Genomic DNA, 22,370 nt, shown 5'->3' with positions numbered 1-22,370 from the left:
TCAATATCCAAGACCAATCAAATGGTATCCAACAATTACGATGAACGTTTCTGCTTTGATTGATTTAAGTACAACCTGTGATATTTCAATTATAAAGATAAACAATACATTGTAAAAAATAAATAGCACAGACACCAAAATTTTGTTAACGAGGAAAGCGCAAATGCAGAAAAACCCCGGTACCTAGTCCAGATTTGAACATCAAACTGTATTAAGTCGCTATAGATACTAGACTACGTACTATCAGAACTTTGGACTGGAATGTAGTTGAGACCGAATCTACCGTCACAACGATTCAGTTACAGTCGCGCTCCTTACGCCTCTTGAATCTCGCAAGACTCCGCACAATTGATTCCCTTAGCTGACGTCCTTTACAGCCTAAGAGCTGCTTCAACTCAATTGAAGACTTTAAACCAATCTGCCTCCCACAGATAAGATAATATGAGATTTCTGTTTTGATCAAAGATCAAGGTGAGATAGAAAATCGATTGCAATAGACAAAGTCTAGCAAACCTCAAAATCCGGTACTTAGGACTCCCGAAGAGTATCCTAGATTATTATTCACCTCACAAGTAATTCCTACTCCGATTTCAACTAAGAATCGTTCTCGAGGAATATACTTGTGGAAACTGCAAATGCAGAAAAACCCCGGGACCTATTCCAGTTTTAAATACTCTCAGAATTAAACCGTTATACAAAAGCTAATACCAACTTCGTATAGTTGAGACCAAGAAGACTCCCAGAGCTACTTAGTTCCCTCAGTATCCCTGCACTTTCGACTTATAGAGTCATGCACGTGAATAGCAAGTCCGTTGGATCCTATTCTAAACAGCAAAGGAAGAATCTGTTTGGTAACCACTCTAATCAGTCTTGCTACAAGATTTAGATGATTTGTTGACAAAGGCTCTTCCGTTTAATCTAATAAACTCCTTTTTATGGTTAGATCAATCTATCCAATAACTACCAAAGTAATCAAGTTTAGATTCGCACTCAATAAAAATAAATATCAAAAGAGATATATTGAGAATGCCGATCTCACTCAACTAATCAATCGAATAAATTCGATTCTAGTTGGATCCTAGTCGATCAAGGTTTGTGCACACAATTCACAAGATACGAAAACTAATAGGAAATCTTTTTCGTCTTCAAATATTCTTTAATCTTGAATAACCTGAACAACACCACTTGAGTCTCTTGTGATCAATCACGCACAGAACGGAGTCTGTTAACAATAGATTATCACAAGATGTCTTTAGATCTACAAACAGTTCTAAAGATCCCGCCGATACTCTGATCAAGTTTGAGTGAATCTTATATCATAAGAGAAGATTCTCAAGAATAAACAAACTAGGTGCAATCAAAGTTTCAACAACCATTAGTCAATCAAATCAATCGAAAAATAATAACACTGAAATTATCTAGTTTCCCACCAATGGTACTCGTAGAGCTTCTTGATCCCACAGAAGTCTATAAACGAGCGGTCGTAAGAGATTTCACCTAATTAGGATACTTTCCTCTCCGAATATACGTATCCACCAGAAACAACAAGAAATGAAGTTTTCCTGGATCTTAGGATAGTTTTCTAGAAATGAAAACTTAGGTATTTATAGACCAAGGATGTTTGGATACCAAGGAATTTCCAAAACCGAAAATATTCTGAAGATATGCAATGAATAACAAAATTCGGTTCTCATAATTCCAATAAATGTTTGTCCAATATTTCCGAAATCTCTCAATAGAAAATCTCCAACTAGTAAATGCATATTACTAATTTTTATTTTCTAGAGATACGCATTAATTGCTGGTAATTAATGTATATAAAATCAAAAACCTTAATTAGAAGATTCTTAATTTATTTCGGCACAGGATCACCTTGAGTACTAAAGAATATCTTTGAAAAATAAATGATAAGAGTTACTGCTCGTATTCAAAGTATGTTGACATCTTTTCATTGCAAATCCTTATTTCATATTTACATGGATTTGCATTCTTGGAACCGGTTATACCGCTGTTGCAAACAAGTTTAGAATTGGTTTGCCAGTTTTCCAAGACTACCATGTGATTTTTCAAATACCAAATCACATACATGGGTTCAATAGGTTCTAACAATCACTAGGATCGGTTATAACTAAATATGGAAAAACTTGTGATCGGTCACACCAGTCACTAGGATCGGTTACACCAGTTACAAGTATTAGTTACATCTACACATGGTATTACTTATGGTCGTTCATAACAGTTGTAAGAGCATTGGTCGGTTGAACCCACCAAGCGTTGGTATGTCAAGTTTGGTTGTCATATTTTAGTGAATCGAAACTCATGTTAAGAGTCGCTTGATTATGTACTAGAGTCAACTTCGTATAGGTTAGCTTAAAAGAATAAGGATAATGAGACTTTACAAGTATTGCGAAGACTTGGAGATGTGAAGAAGCAAGGAGCTAAAACGACAACATCATCCTTCCACTTGAGGTTAGTGATATTTGACTTGAACTGTATCATTCCCTAACGCATCTTTCAAGTCGTGCATATTGAAAACAAAACTGCGAAGCATGATTGAACTCCAGATAGACATTGTATTAAGGAACACAATACGAGGTTTATTGCTTAACCATTAAACTTTGTAGATAAGACATCCACGTAATCGTTTAAATGCTATTGTGATTATGTATGGGTATGAGGTGAGGATTTCATCCTAGGGAACAATGTTTTTCATGTGTTCTAAGAAGTAAATTCATGAACTTGGTTTGTGAATCGAAAAGGAAATCGCCAGGTGTTATTGGTATTGTTATTCATTGCATATCTTGTGAACAACCAATATGTGTGATTAATAAAAAAACGGGGGTCTAACAACACCACCCAATATTTCACTTATCAATCTGTATGGAAAAACTCGAATATACTTTTAAGAGAATCAACAAGACTCAATCAATTAAAAGTATATCAACGAGTTTATATCTCTCTTCTTGATTTGATTTACTCAAGCAGGAACTGCGAGTTCTAATCAAATGCAAGGAATAACTTGGATGGTACCAAAGACCAATATCCAAGGATCAATCAATGACAATCAACAACCAAAGGTTGGATTACTCTAATTGATAATCTAACGCACAACCTGTATTATTTCAATTATAAAGATAAAACAATATAATGCGGAGATTGAAATAACACAGACACCAGAAATTTTGTTAACGAGGAAACCGCAAATGCAAAAAAAAAAAACGGGACCTAGTCCAGATTGAACACACACTGTATTAAGCCGCTACAGACACTAGCCTACTCCAAGCTAACTTCGGTCTGGACTGTAGTTTAACCCCAATCAGTCTCCCACCGATCCAAGGTACAGTTGTACTCCATACGCCTATGATCTCAGCAGGATACTGCACACTTGATTCCCTTAGCTGATCTCACCCACAACTAAGAGTTGCGACGACCCAAAATCGCAGGCTTTGCCAATAAACAAATCTGTCTCATACATACAAGTTTATCAAAGGATCAATCTGTCTCCCACAGATAAACCATAAAGGTTTTGTTCCATCTTTTCATAATAATCAAGGTGAACAGGAACCAATTGATAATCCGGTCTTATATTCCCGAAGAACAGCATAGAGTTATCAATCACCTCACAACAATCTTAATCGTATGGTAGCGAAAGAAGATGTTGCGGAATCACAAACAATGAGACGAAGATGTTTATGACTACTTTTTATATCTTTCCTATCGGAGATATCAATCTCAAGCCAATCAATCTGATTGTACTCGTACGATAGAAGATGCAAGATCAGATCATACAACTACGATAAAAGTAGTATCGGTCTGGCTTCACAATCCCAATGAAGTCTTTAAGTTGTTAACCTGGTTTTAGAAGAAGAAAACCAAAGGTTAAAGGAGAAGCGACTCTAGCACGCAAACTAGTATCACATGTAAGGTGTGGGGATTAGTTTTGCACAATACTAGATGTCTCCTTTATATAGTCTTTCAAATCAGGGTTTGCAATTAAGTTACCTTGGTAACAAAGCAATCAATATCCACCGTTAGATGAAAACCTGATTTAGATTCAAGCTAATAGTTCTCAATTGTTAGATCGAAAATTTAGCTTGTTACACACACTTGACAATGCACGTTTCTAGGTTTGTTAGCCGTACCCAAACGTATGCACTTTTTGGTTCAATAATAGTTAACCAAAAGGTTAGCCATATGAGCATTTCATATCAACCATGTTATTCTTCACCATAACTAGTTCAAATGACTTCAAGATGAACTAGTTAGAGAGTTGTTGAATTGCAAGGAAATCCCATGTACTACACAAGACACAATTGAAGCAAAGATGATTTGATTCACTTGTATCGGTTCATGAACTTTTATATCCGCGGTTTGCAAACTGCATTCCTTAGTCTTTTTAAGTTTAAGTTCAGAAATCATCTTCAGATATATAACCTTCTCAAGTTCGCAGACTAGGTTCGCAGACTTAAGTTACCGGGCAGAGTTTACAAACTCCAGCAGAAATCTCGGGAATGAGAACTTCACCGGTTCGCGGACTGGGTTCACGGACTGAGTTCGTGGACTTAGTTTCACGCAAGTAGTTTGTCAACTCTAGCAGAAATTCTCGGGTTTGAGAACTTCGGCAGTTCGCGGACTTGGCTCACGCCATTCTTTCGGTTCTCTTGATCAACAAAGTTCTCAAACTTTGGTTCAAGGAATAGGACTTATACATAAATGTGTTTCCACAACAATGCTTATGTCCACCATTGGTTATGTAATCTAAACTCTCATTTCAATCATTGAAACATTCTTAGAGGACGTTACATAATTGTTACACCATTTCTCGTCAAAGCAATTTTCAAGATGATTCAAACATATCATGACTTTCGTCACTAGGTAAAGATACACTTGATCGAAACGAAAAGCTTACCAACACATATTTCGAGATATATATAGGCGAGGTATCCTCGGCTCGAAACACCAAATGTGTATAATCCAAGTCTATATATATAGCATACGACTTCTTGTCTCAAAGAGTAGGATATAGAGTAAATAGACTTTTGAGTGATAGATAAGTTCAAGTCTTCACATACCTTTTTGTCGAGAAGTTCCACCGGTTCCTTGAGTAGTTCTTCTACTTGTATGATGAATCGTCATGAAGTCCTTGAGCTCAACTACACTTTCTATCCTAGTCCGAGACCTAGCTATAATAGACTAGAAATCAAGACTTATAGTTTTGATCACTAACATTGACAAACATGCTTGAGATAGCAACGCATGCGAGTTCGACCGACCAATGATCTAACAATTAGTATAACCGTTCATTAATTTTTTGTGTTCTTGGTAAAACTATTTACAAAGGCCTGACTTATGTATTGGTATGACTTTTATTAGTGAAACCGATCTTAAGTGATCACCTGTGATGGTATGATCGAGTTTGTGATTTTATGTCTGACCAAATCTGGGTAAAGGGGAACCGATCCTAGTAAGAGGTGAAGTACATCACAAAGGGAAATCGATCCCTGTATGAGGTGCAACAAGTTTATAGCAGAAAGGGTAACCGATCCTATGGACATGTGCAACACATTTTTAGGCAAAGGGGAACAGATCGTATGGACATGTGCAACATATAAGTTAGATACCATATATATGTGGGTAACCGATCCTAGTACCTAGTCAACCGAATTTTGGAAATCTAGTGTTACTAAGCACAATACTCACATGGAGGTAGAACCGAAACTTGTTTTGGTAGAACCGTTACACCCATGTTTTCTGATTGAATGTTCTTTGATCAATCACATAGTTCTTGAAAGTCAGATGAACCAATTCCAAACTTGTTTGGAAGTGTGGCAAATCGGTTTCAAGGTTGTAAGTATGAAAGAGGACTTACAAAGTAAGGATGTCGACATACTTTGAACACGTGCTGTGAATGTTAATATTTAATTGTTCAAAGTTATTCCTTAACAGCTAAGGGAAGAGAATCCCAGAATCGAAACATAAATAAGTTAAGAATCTTTTAATTAAGGTTATTAATTTCATTTTTAGGAAAATAAGAATTAGTAATGTGCATTTACTAATTAGAGATTTCGATCATTATTTTTGGACAGAGCATTTCCAAGAAATTATGGAAACCGAATTTGTGCTTTAATTAATATCTTGAGAGTATTTTAGGTTTTGGAAATTACTTGGTGTCCAAACTTCCTTGTCTATAAATATTGAAGTTTGCATTTCTAGCAAACTAATCCTTCGTAACAGCAAACTACCTCTTGTTGTGCTGCTACTTGTGAAGCCGCCTATTCGGAGAGGAGAGTAACCTAATTAGGGGAAATCTCTTACCGCCGCTCGTTTTAAAAGTCTTCTTTGGGATTGAGAAGATCTATTAGTACCGTTGGTGGGAACTAGATAATTGCGGTTTATCTTTTGTTTTCAATTGATTTGATTGAAAGATGGTGGTTGAAGTTTGATTGCACCTAGTTTGTTTATGCTTGAGGATCTTCTCTTTTGATATAAGATTCACTCAAACTAGTTCAGAGTTTCGACGGGGATCTTTAGACTGTTTTTATATCTAAAGACGATCTTGTGATAATCCATTGTTAACAGACTTCTTTCTGTACGTGATTGATCACAAGAGATTCAAGTTGTTGTGTGCAGGTATTTATTGAAGATCTAAGAAGATTTGAAGACAAAGAAGATATTGAAGATTTCTGATTTGGGGTTCATAATCTTTGGTGTGTACAATACTTGTTTCGGTAAAAAGAGGATCCAACTATAATCGGTTTTATCCTTGTGATAGAATTGGATTGATTAGCTGAGTAGAACGGCATCAACACAACTCTTTGGATTAAGAGTGTTGTTTGCAAAATCTTAACGATTACTTCGGTAATTGAACATAAGATAGATCTAAGAACCTGACGAAAGAGTTTATGTTAAGATAAACAGAAGAGCCTTTGTCCGACTCATATCACTTGGTTGAAGAGAGTTGATACCAAACAGATTTGTTTTTCCTTTACTGTTTGGAATACGGACCAAAATAATTGTTCCAAGTACGTGACTTATTCATAAGTTGGAGGCGTGGGAATACAGACAGAACTAGGTGAACTATAGGTTTAGTTGCTTGGTCTCAACAATACGAAGTTAGGTTATTTTGTATAGCGGCTTAATCCTGAGAGTATTCAATTCTGGACAAGGTACCGGAGTTTTTCTGCATTTGCGGTTTCCTCGTTAACAAAATGTTGTTGTGTCATTTACTTTTATTTTCTGCATTATAGTTGTTTTATTATAACTAAAGTAAATTACACAAAAAGTTAATTCTTATTTACTTGATAAGTGTGGTCCCACTGTGTTTGGTTAAGTCTGAACCTTTTTATCAAGTATACATACTTTGTTGTTGTATTGTCTCGATCTCGTATCCATAGACGATCACACGAAGCGTGAACCGATTAGTTGCATTGTCTCGACTCAGTCCATAGACAATCACTTTCGGAGAAAGGACTTATAGGTAGGAAAAGTTTTAGATTGAGATATATTTGGGTACCCTCGTCTTTTCACCAGTTACCAGGACCGGTTACACCAATTAAAAGGATCAATTACACACATACACTCATGATCGGTCACACCAGTTACAAGGATCGATCATACCATCACATGGTGATTAGTTAGGATCGGTTACACCAATTAACAAAAATCAGTCATACCAAATCATAAGTTAGGCATTGTGATTGGTTATTCCAAGATACATAACCTGAGTTAAGATCAGTTCCACCATCTCACACATATTGGTTATCCAAAATATTGAAATGAATAGCCGGACTAATAAGCCTAATGATTTCCCTTTCGATTCACAAAACAAGTTCATGAATATACTTCCTTTAAACAAACGTAAAACATTGTTTCATAGGATGAAATCTTCACCATAACCCATAACCCATAATCATAACAATATATATAAGATTATGTTGATGTCATATCTAGGAAGTTCAAAAGATAAGCGTTATACTTCGTAGTCTAATTCTCAAATACTATGACCATACTATTATGATCATGTCACATCACTAGAGTATTATAGTATGTACGATATATACATCTTCGCGGTTATGTTTTCAATATGCACGATTTGAAAGATACGTTAGGAATGATACAAGTTCAAGTCAGTATTACTAACCTCAATTGGAAGGATGATGTCTGCGTTGTATTTCGTTACTTCTTCGCATTCTTCAGGTCTTCGGAGTAATACTTTTATGTCTCAACATTCCTAGACTTTCTAGTCTAACCTAAACGAAGTTGACTCTAGTATTTAATCAAGCGACTCTAGATGAATTTTGATACTAAAATATGACAACCAAACTTGATATATCAAGGCTTGGTGAGTTCAACCGAGCTATGCTCTAACAGAAATCATAGGTACACCCAAGTACCTAACATAAAGAATTCTTTCATTGCAACCAACACAAACCAGGATCTTCTTCACCTCTTCCTCCTGCATACTAGAGTGATATAGATCAGTATTTTGCACACTCACCTACGAACCAGTGCAAGCACTGAACTGCTGCAACACCAAGTTAACAACCTCAGCAGCTTCAGTTCAACCCTTGAAAAACACAAAAAGACATCATCTTCAAAGCAAAGATGAGTCGAACTGGTGTATTTACATTTAGGATGAAAACCATAATTCTTAAAAATAACTTGTTGTTGTTGAAGTAGAGCACCAAATACACCTCAAGTATATCTTTTAAGCACATCTAAGAGCTCATTTATCCCTGTAATAGTTCCTCACTAATTTATGCGCCAAGGTAATACTATCATGTACTGATCTACCAGAAATGAGTGCGGATTGATTGTAGCTAATCAAACCCATCATAACAGACTTCATCCTCAAAGCCAAATTTTTCATAATGCACTTTTTAAATAATATCACAACAAGATATTGGTATAAAATCACTTATAGAAGAAGGATTTTCACACTTGGTTACAAGCGTAACGAAAGTACTATTTACCTCCTTAAGCAACTTCCTTTATTGGAGAAATTCAATATTGCAGCAACATAATCCTCATCAATAATAACCCAAGCAAATTGGAAGAAAAGACTTTGAAGAATCAATAGTGGGCAAGGAAAACACCACATCTCTGATCACAGGAGTAACCAACTTCTCACCTTCCTCCTACTGAATAAGTTTCTCAAATTTAATTAAATTCATAACAACCTATGTATTACCAATTCCGGAAACATCATTAAATAACCCTTGAAGAAATCAATACCTTTTCCAACAATTGGTTTATCCTCTGGCTTATCACCATTCCTATCATTAAGGACAAGGATGGTATCTCTAGACCTTTTTTCCTTGATAGAGTTATGAAAAAAAAATCTAACATTGGAATCACCAACATTCACCCATTTAACTCTGGTCTTCTGCTTCGCCACCGATTCATCATTATCTAGATAGTCTGGCATATGAATTGACAGCCTCCCTCTCAGTTCTGTACGATCAATACACAAATGTCTTTTTTGCAACTTGAGTTGTAGAGTATCTAATTGTTTGCGGGTAAAAAAAACCTACTGGTTTTCTGGTAAAGATTGGTAAAGAGGGCAAGACAATGTACTGTACGGGAGTACTTTGAGTTCGAGACTAAACTATAGAACCCTGGCCTAAACCAAAACAATGGTCTTTCCAGGTTCAATTCGGTCACAAGAGGAGGAGAAGGGTCGGTCTATAGAGAGGGAAGCTGAGAATGTGTGAAGATCAGTAGAGATTGACCGATTGATGATGTGATGTGTTGAACTGTTTTGAAGATGAATTTTCTGTATAGACGAGAGGAATTCTCTATGAATATTTGATAACGATTTGATCTGTTGAACTCCTAATTATTCCTCCTAGGATATTTTGATGGGCATATATAAAAATACAGATCAATAAACCACAAATCATCGAAAAATTGATAGCGCTTACTATTTGTAGCTAATAAAATTTTCTTGGTATATTTATACAGGTGAGAGGAACGATGGCTGAAGGATCATGTGTTGGAACACATCCAGGCTATGGTGAACATACTTCTTCACCAAAAATCAAACCTAAACTGTTTGCAATGCATCCAAACGTACTGATGAATGTGATAACGATCTCCTTTATCTTCAACGGAAGATTTGTTTGATTAATTCTTTGACTCAACTTAGATATAATCGATCTTAATTTTTTACGTTTCGTTTTTGGGTTCACGCGTGTTGGTTTTCTCCAACTTTTATTCCAGTATCAAAAGGCTCCCTGGGAATCTGAAGAGGAAACTAAAACTTTGCAGAGTTACCATAATTCCTTGCAACAAAAACGTTATATTGATGGTAGTATGGATGTCATTGGTGAGTTCCTATTTGGAACAATCGAGAAGGCTTTGAGTGTGATGAAAGTTGTAAGGCCAGTTGGACAACCGGTTGTTGATGAATGAAGCTGTTACACGAAAATGGTAGGATATCTTCTTAAACTCGTCTTAAATTGAATGGTATGCTTCAATATGAAAATTTGAACACATATGTGAAAATTTGAGGAAAATTTTCGCCTTATGGACTGAAATATACGCGTAACATAACAAAAATGTGCAATGCGGGTATTGAACCAGAGGATTTGGCCAAAGCTGCAGCCTATGCTTGTGCTACCATCGGTAAGGAACCTCTGCATCCCGAAATCCCTTGAGGAACCGTAAAACTCAATAATATATCAAAACTCATGGTCTGAGAAAACGAAAAGAAATTAGAATTTTACAACTTCGTTGTTGCTTTGTCTTTGTATAAGTAAAATGGTTCTGGTTGTTATTCGACTTCTTCCTTACTCGAACTATTTTTCTTGTTACATTAAAAGTACAGTACATCAAGAATTTAATCAATTTATAAGTAAATGTTCTTCTGTTGCTAGTAACATTTTAGAGGAGGGTAACTGGTCTTTTAATTTTAAAAGAAGATCGATGAACCTTGAGGTGAATCAATTTGCATCATTGTGCTTTATATTGGCTGTACACCTCCTACTCTAGATGGTAACCCTGGCACCAGAAGATGGTCCTTTATGCAAAACTCTACATGAATGACTAATTGAGATTCCTTACTTTTTTTATCTGGAATCCAAACATTCCTCCAAAAGGTTGTCGTCTTCATGTGGTGCTACATTCACGGTAAGCTAAACCCTAGGCCAAACACTATGATAAGCGATTTCTCTTTGCTATAACTTAATTACAGGGACAACTTCTACGGTCTTCTGTATCGCTTAAATGTAACGGTATCCCTTAACTACACTTTAAAGTTGACCAGATCTAATACGGGTTGTAGTTAAGGGAAGTCACACTGAAACTCAGTTTCCATGGAAAAAATTTCCGTGTCATTTTCAACGAATACTTATTTCGGTTTGGTAATTTCAAATTTACTCTCACTTTTAGTTCTTTTATTTTACTAAATCTCCCTTTTTCCTATTATATTTCCATTTTTTTCTTTTAAAACGTTTTTACCCATAAATAATATTTACGGAAATTGGAAAAATCCCCCGATACGAAGTGCAATGTTGGAAATCTGCCAACGTTGAAAATAGTTGGAAAACTGCCCCTGCCGTTAACATTGCCATCCAACCCAGTTAAGTCACATGTGCCAGGCCACCAGAACCACCGCCGCCAATACCTGAATTTGGAACCCCGAACCCTAAATTTTGGATGGTATATTTGTCTTTTTTTCACGCGTGTGGACTCGCACATGTGATTTAACTGGGTTTTTGACGGAATGGAGCATTTTTTATAAATGTTGGGTCAGATTTCCAACAATTGCATCCGGTATCGGGACATTTTTCCCATTTTCCCTAATATTTATCTAAACCCGTGGAAAAAATAATTGGATAAAAAAGAAAAAAACCATGTTGTTTAGCTAAAGGATGACGTTGCGCATAATGAGATTTTTCTTTTTGAAGCATGCATAATGAGATTGGCCTAGACCCATTTTTCTTAGCTTCAAATAAGCTGTAGCTAAGAGTAATCGTTCGCCATATTGCTTGGCCTTATGATATAATAATATCGAGAAAAGGTGTTACTCTTTATACCCTTTATAACTCCTGCATTTTGTGTGATGTTGCAAATGAGACTGCAGATCACCTTCTGTTGCATTGCAAGGTGGCTTTCCAAGTTTGGTTTATACTTACTCCTTCCTCATTGTCCTGGTGCTTTCATAAGTCAATGATACCTTAGCAAAATGTTGGCACTTTGATTCTAGGAAAAAGAACTCTGGAACGTAGTCCCTGTTGACAAATCAAAAATAGATCGACGTGGCTCAGTCTGGAGCCAAGAGGTGGAACAGCAAACTGCAAAAGCATCAGGTCCTATCGATTTTCTTAGAATACCATGAGAACACACCCTAGTATTAGTACTACCGGGATGTTGTTGTAGTCCACCAACATTACCAAAATAATCTTGTACTGTACATCATTACTCCTCGAACAGTATAATGTTCAATATTTTTATATTGTCAGTCAATTTGAATCAAGTCATCGATGCCACAACCTAACTTATTTGATCATTTAACCCGATACGCATTGCTAAGATACTCAACGTTAACAGTGGATTTCTACTTGAAATAAAAGCTTTTTGCCATCTCAAACCTAACCATCTTTTCTTCCTTGTTCTTGTTCTTTTTCTTTTTCTTTCGATACCAAAGTCACACAAGTTCGGAACCTTGTCCCTTGCAACTTTCAAAAGGCACCATTTAGCCATCTCAAAGGAAGTAGCTTTCTGTTCTCTTACCTTTTTGACTTAGTCCTCGTACTCCTTTGTGCACATTTGCCACCTAGATGCAACCCACCAACAGTTCAAGCCAGCATTCAAAATAGTCAATTCATATACATGTTGCATGATTGATGCATCAAAAATTGAAATGGTCTCTTTCTTCTCATCTTCAACCCAAACACAATATCTTGATATAAATCTAAACTCAAAGATTCACCAACAGTAATCGTTCCGAGTTTAAAAACTTTCATAAAGGATGGGCCAGAAATCAGATGTGCTCTTGATTCATCTGCTCCATCACCTACACGTCATCCTAACAACTCAGGCGCCTGCAACTGCATTGCAAGTAATTTGAATGCAGACACTTTTTAAAGCGGCAGATACAACAAGAGAAAGAGTCGAACCAATTTGAGTCATGTAGCCATAGATTACATTATGTAAAGTGTAAACCATATAAATGAAGTAGGTTGTTTACAAAATTTGAAGTACTGAAGTACAGCAGGCTCAAAATGCACCTCTGTGGGAAGAAAAAAGTATTAGTAGCACAACCTCAGCAATTTATGTCGTGCCTTTCGAATATTTGAAGGAAAACAAAACAAAAGAGACAACCAACTGTGTTAGCATCGTCATGAACACAACTATACCCAAAAACAACAGTCCATTTTCCCATTTCTACTAGACTGTTAATGTAATTGTGTGCCCAAAGGATAAAAAGATTACTCAGCTGAAACCATGGTTAGACTGGAAACTGCCTTTCTTCATTCTTACCAGGGAAGAGAGAAATCAAGTAGTATTTAAAAACTATGAGGTTGTTCCTTGTGACACATTTCATCATGTTCTATTTGCATCTTTTTTCGAACTTGAGCAGATGTGGAGGTCTCCAGAGGTGATTTACAGTGGTTCTGCAATTCCAAAAATCGATCTACATTGAAATTCTGTCTCTTGTATAGTTTCCTTTGCCTAGATAAGAAAAGCCTCTTCATCAAATCCTGGTATGTTGGATCCCTCGATGTGAATAAGAAGTAAGCGTAACCTACAACTAAGCCAGTTGTAGTAGTGAAGAATGCAATAGGTTCCATTACATCCCATGAGAATTCCCAGAATGTGAGTCGGAAAAAGAGGCCAACTTGTAGCACAGAGAAACCTAGTCCTGACCACAGTATACGCTGTACTTGCTTGTGAGCCAAAACATCAATATCTTCCTTCTCTTTCTGCAGCTTCTTTAGTTCATCCCTCCTTGGATCATCTTCAGGTGCCAAAGCAAGAGGAACTGCCCGTCTCACCAAATCTACAACCTTCAAACGAAACAGATATGATATTTCAGAAACCCGTGGAGTACAGAACAGGATTTTGACAAAAGAACAAACAAAAATGGCTTAAAGAACAAGAGGTTACAAACGAAATAACACACCCAATCATCTTTAGTCATAAATTACAATGAACGGTTCAGAGCAAAAGTTCGAAAGCTTTAACTAAAATTTGACGACAAGATGGCATGTATGAAAATCGTCACCAAATTGCCAATGGTTGCGACACTAACGATTGAGGCAGTAAAGTCAAGCTTTCGACTCCTTAAAGATCAGAACTACATCAACATTGATCAGGGATCTCAAATTTCTTTATTGACCTAATAAGAGGGAACTTATGGCTGGTTTAAACTGTTTTAAAATATTGAAATATGATAACCCTAGTCGTCAATGGGGAACCTGCAATGATCAAGAAGACTTGAACCATACTTACTGGAGAATAGATTATTGATTCCCATTTATAAACAGAATCTTTGATGGACACCAACTAGCCAATCCATCTCTAGATCCAACAAACTAATAGCCTTTCAAATTTACGGCTTCGAGCAAAACACTGCAATTGTAATAGCCTTTCAACAAAATGCTATCCTTCCCTTTTTCTCGAAGTTTATTCCTTCTGATCCCCATAAGACAATGGAGTACGGTCAAACACATCACCTCATCTGCCAGACTGTTCTTGGGAGGGCAGCCGATACTTCCTATGGCTAACACGTGTGCACCCAACCCAGCAGGATATACAGTAATCATGCCTAATGTGTTTTCTGAATTCGTATTACTTTCTATATAACGATTTTACAGCTCTTAGTGAATCCTGTTCATTGGACATGCCTTTTAAAGATCGTCAACACATGAACAACCAAAACACTTTTAAAGATCATCAACACATTAACAACCAAAACAATTTAGCCTAGTTAAAAACAAATATATGTATCATTTGTTGTGAAATTGTCTCCTCCCATAACTTCCTTTCCTAAATTGAATCTTTGCTGAAATTATCAGTTTAATTTAACCTTTTAAATCACAAATTGGCATTACAAGATAGAACCATTTTAGGCAAAAAATTACAGAAAACCTACATAAGCACATACAAAAATACAAAATTATGATGGATGAGATCCTAGATATGAAAGATGAAATGATGGAGAACATACATACATAACCTGCTTCCATTTCCAAACCCTTTCAAGGGTTTTTCTTCTTTATTTTGAGAACCCATAGCCCCACAGAGAAAAAAATACAAACAGGAATACCACAAAAACATTCAGCAAAAGCTACAAAACCAAATACGAAGGTTCAAATCCAAAAGGACCAAAACAACTACACCCTAAAATTCATCAATACACAAACAAACATTCATCATACTCAACCAAAATTACAAAAGAGATAGAAATAGAAAAACATACCTTATCAGGATGAAGATAGACTTTATCTCTAAAAAGAAGAATAACACCAGCTTCATCAAGAACACGAGCAAACGCAGCAGCTTCATCATAAGATCTAGCAACACCCATACTTTCACAAGCCCTAAGTAAATCACTATACCCAATCACTTCTTCCTGTTCCATACCAAGTTTCCTTTTCAGTGATTCTACATTAACTAATCTCATCAATTTCTTTGCTTCTGTAAACGATATTGCATCTTTCCCATCTTTCCCACCTTTTTCACCTCCTTCAAATTCAATCCCAACTCCAGAAACTTTCGTAGAGCTGTTATCATCTTGACCAGAAAACCCAGCTTCCGTCCCTGATGAAAAAAATCTCGACGACGAAAATGGACGAACAAAACAACTCACATTATGTTCAATCAACCTAAAACCCTTGCAAATTGATTCCTTCTTCTCATAGTTCCTCACTGTTGATGATAATAAACTTCTTTTCAACAAAATTAAACCTGATGATTTCCACATTTTCTTCGATCACAACTAATATTCAAAAATTAAGCTGGTTTTAATCTGTTTTGTCATCCATTTTAGGTAGAGGTTGAGAGAGGTTTTCTGCCCTAGTTTTAATGAAAAGAGATTTTTCTGGTTTTGTGTGTAGGATTTCTGGTTTTCGTACGATGAAAGAGAGGATTATTTCCTTCTCTCTTGCTTTTCTACTATTTTAGTGGCGAATTTGAGGGAGACGGATTGAAGGACAAAAGCGTCTGTTAACTTGAGGGTTTTTTTTTTGAAAGCGCAAATGGTACTTAACGACGCGTTAACGGATGTAACTTTTTCGTTTGTGGCTTCTTGCTTGGTTGTTATAGCAAAATGTTTAGGTCGTTTTTTAGCAATAGGACCGGGACAAAAAATGGTAGCTGCTTGCTACGTTCCTTCAATGTCTTTACCGGACTAAACGTTTTTTTTGTTTTAAATAAAAAAAAATGAAATGGAAATGATGGACTTTATATATCACTTACCTGACACCGTCAAAGAAATCAGAATCTTAGTAACGAGATTAAATGTTGTTGTGGATTAGGGTGTGGACTCTGAGTAGGGCTGCACATGGGCGGGTATGGGCGGGTATAAGCTAAAACCAACCTCGCACCCACAGACTGCGGTTTTTTTTTTTCATAACCAACCCCGCACCCACAAACAGCGGGCGGGTTTTGTTATCCGCCCGCTACGGGTTGGGCGGGTACGGGTTTAAACGGGTTTAAACCCGCTTTATATTCAAGTATTTAGAGTAACTTCTATTCTCCTTGATTAAGTGAGAAAAAAAAAAACCAAAACCCCCAAAATATTCATATCTAGGAAGTTCACAGATGAAGATTAAGTGTTGAATCTGTTGATTTTTCGATTGTTGTCGATTTCTGGTGAAGATTCGAAGTTGTTGTTGTCGATTTCTGGTGAAGATTTCTGGTAATTGTCGTTCGTAGGTGAAGAAGAAGAACTGAGGAGGAAGAAGAGGAGAGGCCGAACAGAGAGAAGAGTGTAGAAAGTGAATGAGGGTTATCAGTTATCCTATCTACTAGTATTAGGGTTTCATAATGGACGACTAGGATTAGTTTTATCTAATGGTATATAATCTGCGGGTTTTTTGGGCGGGTATTAGCTTAAACCAACCTCGCACCCACAGACAACGGGTTTTTTTTTCATAACCAACCCCGCACCCACAACGGGCGGATATGGATTAAAAACCCACGGATTTAACGGGTACGGGTGGGTTTGGGTATCGTGGGTGGGTCTTGTGCAGCCCTAGCTCTGAGAATCCCACGATTCCCACCAAAAAATGTAAGTGATCAATTTTGGATATCAGTCGCTCGGTCAGTAACTCTGAATTTTGGACCAATAAATGCACATGAGGATTAGGTAAAAATGTTTGTTGTTGGTGTCAGCTTGAGATAATTATTGATGAAAATGTATATTATTCTAGAATACTGGTAGGTGAAAACTTTGAAATCAACCTATATTTCCCATTACGAGTAATAATTTATTTTTAAATTTCATTTTCAAATGCGGATGGGTATAGGCTATAAAAAGGAACTTGATTAAAACATGAAAGGGAGAATTTATAAAGTACCCCCGTTTTATTGATCTCGTTTTTCTGTTATCCCTGTTTTTTAGAAATTTTCTAAAGTGCCCCAACTATTTAGTTTTTCATCCTAGTTAGTCAACACTAGTTTACTTTCTTTAAAGTTTATTTCTTTACCCTTTACTTGTTAGTACGTTTACCTTCTACATCATTTTTTCAATTTATCGAGCTCGGTTCAGGATCGTGTCATCATTTTCAGGTTCGTTTCATCATTTCCTAAAAGGGTTCATCATTCCCAAGTGTCTTGGGGTTTTTGGTTGGTGGAGAATCAATCTTCTACAATATTTTTCCGGTTAGTCGAGCCCGGTTCAGGGTCGTTACACCACTTTCAGGTTCGTCGAGCCTAGTTCAAGATCGTTACACCCTCTTTCAGGATCGTCGAATCATTATCCTCTCTACCAAGGAGATGTAGTTCAGGGGTAAATAGGACTTTTAATAGGAAAGATAACTGCCACCTAACACTTAACTAGATGGAATTTGCCTTTTGAATAAAACGGGGTATTTTAGAAAAGTTATAGAAAACTGGGGTATTTTTAAAGTGTACATTTCAAAACAGGAGTACTTTATCAAATATCCTAACATGAAAAAAACAACAGGTCTGACGGATGCCTTTGGCAAGAATAATAACAGAGGATAGCGGTGCAAGAATCAAGATATATCTGCTGAGCTGGATCTTTGTTAATTAAGAAACCTGCACTTGTGTTAATCAGGGATTTTAATCAATAATTAATCATTCTATTCATTTACTCCCTCGGTACCACATATATATAGGCGGAGGGATCAATTCTTTTAAATTAAGAAATTTTTTATTTATTTTATACATTTTATGTTTTTTCCTGTTTTACCCTTAATTATATTTTTAATGTTAGAGACATATACTCAATTGTGGTTATTTCCAAACAAATAAACAGGGATAATATAAATAAAAAACCGTTTTGAAATTTGGACTCCGCCTATATAGTGGTACAAGGAAAAATAGAAATTCCGCCTATATTTATAGGTACGGAGGGAGTATTTGATTAGATTAACATATGATTAACACAACAACCGGATTATCTTAATCTTTTTTCAATTTAATTAATGGTGGCGCAGTCACTTACAGCTTGATAACGACTTTAATAGTAGAAGTTTAGAACCATGATTAACATTCCAAAACCTACCATTCAAAAACTGCAATTCAAACTCCTCCTGAATATAGATTGCGTTAAAGGTAGAGAACTACATTCTTCTTATTTTTATTTTTTTTTGTAAGAGTGTCCATGACCCTAATGCCTAATGATAAGGAGTCGAGAGATTAAGTACTGCCACGTAAGATACACGACACAAGTACTCGTAATGAGATGCCGCCATGAGCTTAGATGACAAAGTCAAACAAATTACGATGCAATGACTCCCGCATATTGGTCTAAATATTTCCACAAATATTTGGAGTGACTTTTGCTACATTTTATTTAAAATATTTTGGTTGATGGCATTGGCCTTTTCCAAGTCGTATCATGTTAACTGTTAAGTGATAACAATTGTCTGATCCACGCCTTTCGGATCCTTGGCCTTTTGGGTTGGATTACTTCGAGAATTAAAAAGTACAGAAAATCAAGTCAATAAGGAGAGACAACCTATAAGAAAAGGCTTTCGGTTTGATGATGAGGCGGGAGAGGTGGATTAGGCGGGCGCCATGGGTGTATCAATTTGGACCACTCCCACCTGAAGTTGATACGGGCCACTAGTAGAACTAAGCATCAAGTTTGGACCCAGGGGAGGAGCCGTGGAGCCTGGAGGCGCTTAAATTCACCTAGGCAAATCTTATCTTTCTTTTCTTGTTTAGTCGTAGGAAAGTCTCATCATTGCTTGTTTTGGTTAACGAGTTTTCGCAGAAGTTGGGATTATATTATGCCTACTTACGCACGTTATTTCTCACCCTTGAAAAGGTAGATGAACGATTCGTCCGGCTCTTGAATAACCTTTTGCCTCCTTCAACTTTCTAGTGCACCAACATTCAAAGACTTCATCTTGGTGGGATTAATGTTGACGATAATTTTGGCATGTTTTTACTGTTCCGTCAACTTGAAACAAGATATCTTACCTTTTGGGGTTTTTGTCCCCATACTATAATGTTTTGATGACCAGACAATGTTTTGACTGCAGCGGAAGTAGGCCTCGTATTCCCATGGTCAAGATTGCTTAGGTCCAGGAGCAGGGTAACAGTGGATGTCGACAGGGAGTGAGATAACAGTATTTACTATTTGTTTTCTGATTTCCGAATCCATAAAAAATTAGAGAATCCGCTAAAAGTTCATGAGAATACGCACAGCAAAGGGTTCTACTACCTTTTTCTTTTTTTGTTTTTCAAACTTCAAACCCCGTTCGATAATTCACAGTGTAGAGTAAATGATACTCAACTACTCAAGTAATCAACTTACTCCACTTCTTTTAAAAGAAAATGACGAAATTATGTACTTCTTCTATTATCTTCCTATATCATGCAACGGATGTAAATCTTTGGGCCAATTATAAAATAGTCCTACTTTTTGTAATTCGGTTACAAAATGATCACACTTTTGAAATTGGTTTACAAAATAGTCATGTTCCATCCGAAATAACTATTTGGAAAAAAAACGGTGTTGGTTATCACCAAAATACCCTCTTTTTAACTCAGCTACTACTAACCATGGTTAAACTATCACATGTGGTAGCTGCTGACGTGTACCGACATTGACATGTGGCATCTTCTGAAGGGGCAACTCTGACACGTGGCATCTTCTGATGTGGCTTGGCTACAAGTCGTTCCTAGTGTTGCAGTTTGCTGCAAGCTGGTGAGGATTTGTTGTGGTAGTCAAAATTGAGCCGCTAGTGGTGTGCCCTTGCTATTGTTGAGGTTGCGAACCGGCCAGTTGCTCTTATATGGATGATGTGCATTTGAATTGGTGATGCTGTGAACGTTTATGAAGTGTTGAAACTGATGCGAATTGATGGGTTATGCACTGGAACGGTGGTATGGATTTGGTGGTATGCTAGTGGAGATGTAATTTGGTTTGGGAAAAACAATGATGGTGGCTGGTGGTTTTAGATGGTGGCTGACATTTCTATACTCGTTTCCTTCCTCGAGCTTGCCATAAATCTGAGTCCCTTTTGTTATGCTTGTCTCCATATTCTCGACCAACCTCCTGGCATCATCAGCATTGCTACCATCATCGTTCCCCTTCGCCTGTAATAAATAAAATTAATACAACCTAACTGTACAATGCCCACAACCCAGAAAAGAGGAACCAACACGAACTTTGAAATAAAAACATCATACCAAGGTTTGATTCTTTACCATGCCAACAACGAACTCCCGAACTTCTGTTTACTCCTCAATGTGGTCACACCAGATGTGTGCTCTGGCCATTCTCACCAGCAACCTCCTGCACAGAGAACAACACATTAACTGCAATTCAAATCAGAAAGCAACTCATTCACCGTAAACCTAGTACATTCACTTTGACAGTGCACCACCTGCCTGTATCTTCTCAGCTCAAAGACATCAATGAACATCCACTATTTCATTGTAAACCTAGTACATTCATCTAGTCCCTATAACCTGCACTGCAACAACAAACACATCATCATATCATTTTTGCAACCACCATCAACTTGAACTGCAGCTGCAACCCAATAAAACCATCTGCATTTTCTCTTTATTGCAACATCACCACTGGCACATATCCATTCACCAGATCACCACTGCTTCAATCCATTCAAACAACCATTCAAACAGCAATCACCAACAACAACATCAAATCAATTCCATAAACCCTATCCAGAACCCATTCATGTCGCTTCACCTTCAGCTCCTGTATTGCAACTTCATCACCAGATTCATAAACCATTGTATAGCACAACTCCATCTCCATCAAAGAATCTAACATTATTTGTTTCACTTCCTTCAACCCTAAAACTTCTTACTGGGTTCTTCACATATTTCCTGCATAGAGACATAATAAAATTCAATACACAAATAAAAAACAAATGAAATAACCAATTGATTGTTATTAGGATTTACGAAAAAGGCAATGAAAATACCCAATTTTCACTCACTTTTTAGAGTTTATGAAAAAAATCCCCAAAATCGAAAATTAGGGTTTCTGAAATCTAATATGAAATTGACTGAAACAGGTTTTGATTACCAACCTCATGATGTTCGCGTACATTGTGACGATATCTTTTAAGAAACCCACCAGATGGAACAACCAGTCACCTTTCTGCTTGAAAATCTTTAGAAAATATCACTATATATGGATCAAAATCACACACACGAACTACATAATCTATTAGGGTATGTTTGCAATGAAAACCACTCGAAATCTTTCTTCGTCTCTCAATAATCAGAGAATCACCATTTTTCCAGAGAGAGTTTAGAGAGAGATAAGGCGGAGAAGAAGATGGAGTCGAAAAATGAAAACCCTAAGTTTTCTTATTTGACCAAATCTATCCATCTGTATTTCCTCGAGTTCCGTCAACCGCTCGATGTAGGGTGCAAGATGTAATTAATCCTGGCCGCACAGGTTATTCTCTAGATTGATACTAACCCGATCTACGGTATCTGATGAAAGATGCTCCGGTTAGGGACAGATCGGTAAATGGCCGCCTGATTTTAACTCTGATCCGGTGGGTCCCATCGAGTTAACACCCCTTTTAACGAAAGTGTGACTCTTTTGTTAATGGATTGTAACACTAGAATGATTTTGCAAATCGGGTGCTAATACTGGAACTATTTTATACATTTCCCAAAATCTTTCACCATCTAGATGACTTGTATGAGCATAATGGAGGAAAAGGAATCACACTCCA

General features: G+C 36.8%; 1 protein-coding gene and 1 long non-coding RNA gene across 3 annotated transcripts; both read right to left on the bottom strand.

Moving 5' to 3' along the window:
* Positions 1-13,098: 13,098 nt before the first annotated feature.
* Positions 13,099-16,111, bottom strand: LOC113322901 (calcium uniporter protein 5, mitochondrial-like). The gene is made up of 2 exons (XM_026571082.1): positions 15,428-16,111; positions 13,099-14,012 (listed from the first exon to the last, which is right to left on the bottom strand). The coding sequence occupies exons 1-2, from the start codon at positions 15,929-15,931 to the stop codon at positions 13,512-13,514; spliced, it is 1,005 nt and encodes a 334-aa protein (XP_026426867.1). The 5' UTR covers positions 15,932-16,111; the 3' UTR covers positions 13,099-13,511.
* Positions 16,112-19,989: 3,878 nt separating this feature from the next.
* Positions 19,990-21,954, bottom strand: LOC113320280. Of its 2 annotated transcripts, none has more exons than XR_003346011.1 (4): positions 21,711-21,954; positions 21,036-21,504; positions 20,839-20,944; positions 19,990-20,745 (listed from the first exon to the last, which is right to left on the bottom strand). It is a non-coding gene; the product is annotated as an uncharacterized LOC113320280 (long non-coding RNA). The 2 variants fall into 2 exon arrangements; XR_003346012.1 differs by having other exon boundaries at positions 20,857-20,944.
* Positions 21,955-22,370: the final 416 nt, after the last annotated feature.

This window comes from Papaver somniferum, chromosome 11 (assembly GCF_003573695.1).
Source record: "Papaver somniferum cultivar HN1 chromosome 11, ASM357369v1, whole genome shotgun sequence".
In the NCBI taxonomy this organism is placed as follows: domain Eukaryota; kingdom Viridiplantae; phylum Streptophyta; class Magnoliopsida; order Ranunculales; family Papaveraceae; genus Papaver; species Papaver somniferum.
This window is presented reverse-complemented; position numbering and strand designations above follow the sequence as displayed.

What these genes read in the sequence shown, in the direction of transcription:
- LOC113322901 (XM_026571082.1), bottom strand. Translation starts at nt 15,931, where the DNA reads ATGTGGAAATCATCAGGTTTAATTTTGTTGAAAAGAAGTTTATTATCA. An exon ending in TCTATCTTCATCCTGATAAG is followed by an intron (nt 14,013 to 15,427) that starts GTATGTTTTTCT and finishes TTTCGTTTGAAG; the next exon opens with GTTGTAGATTTGGTGAGACG.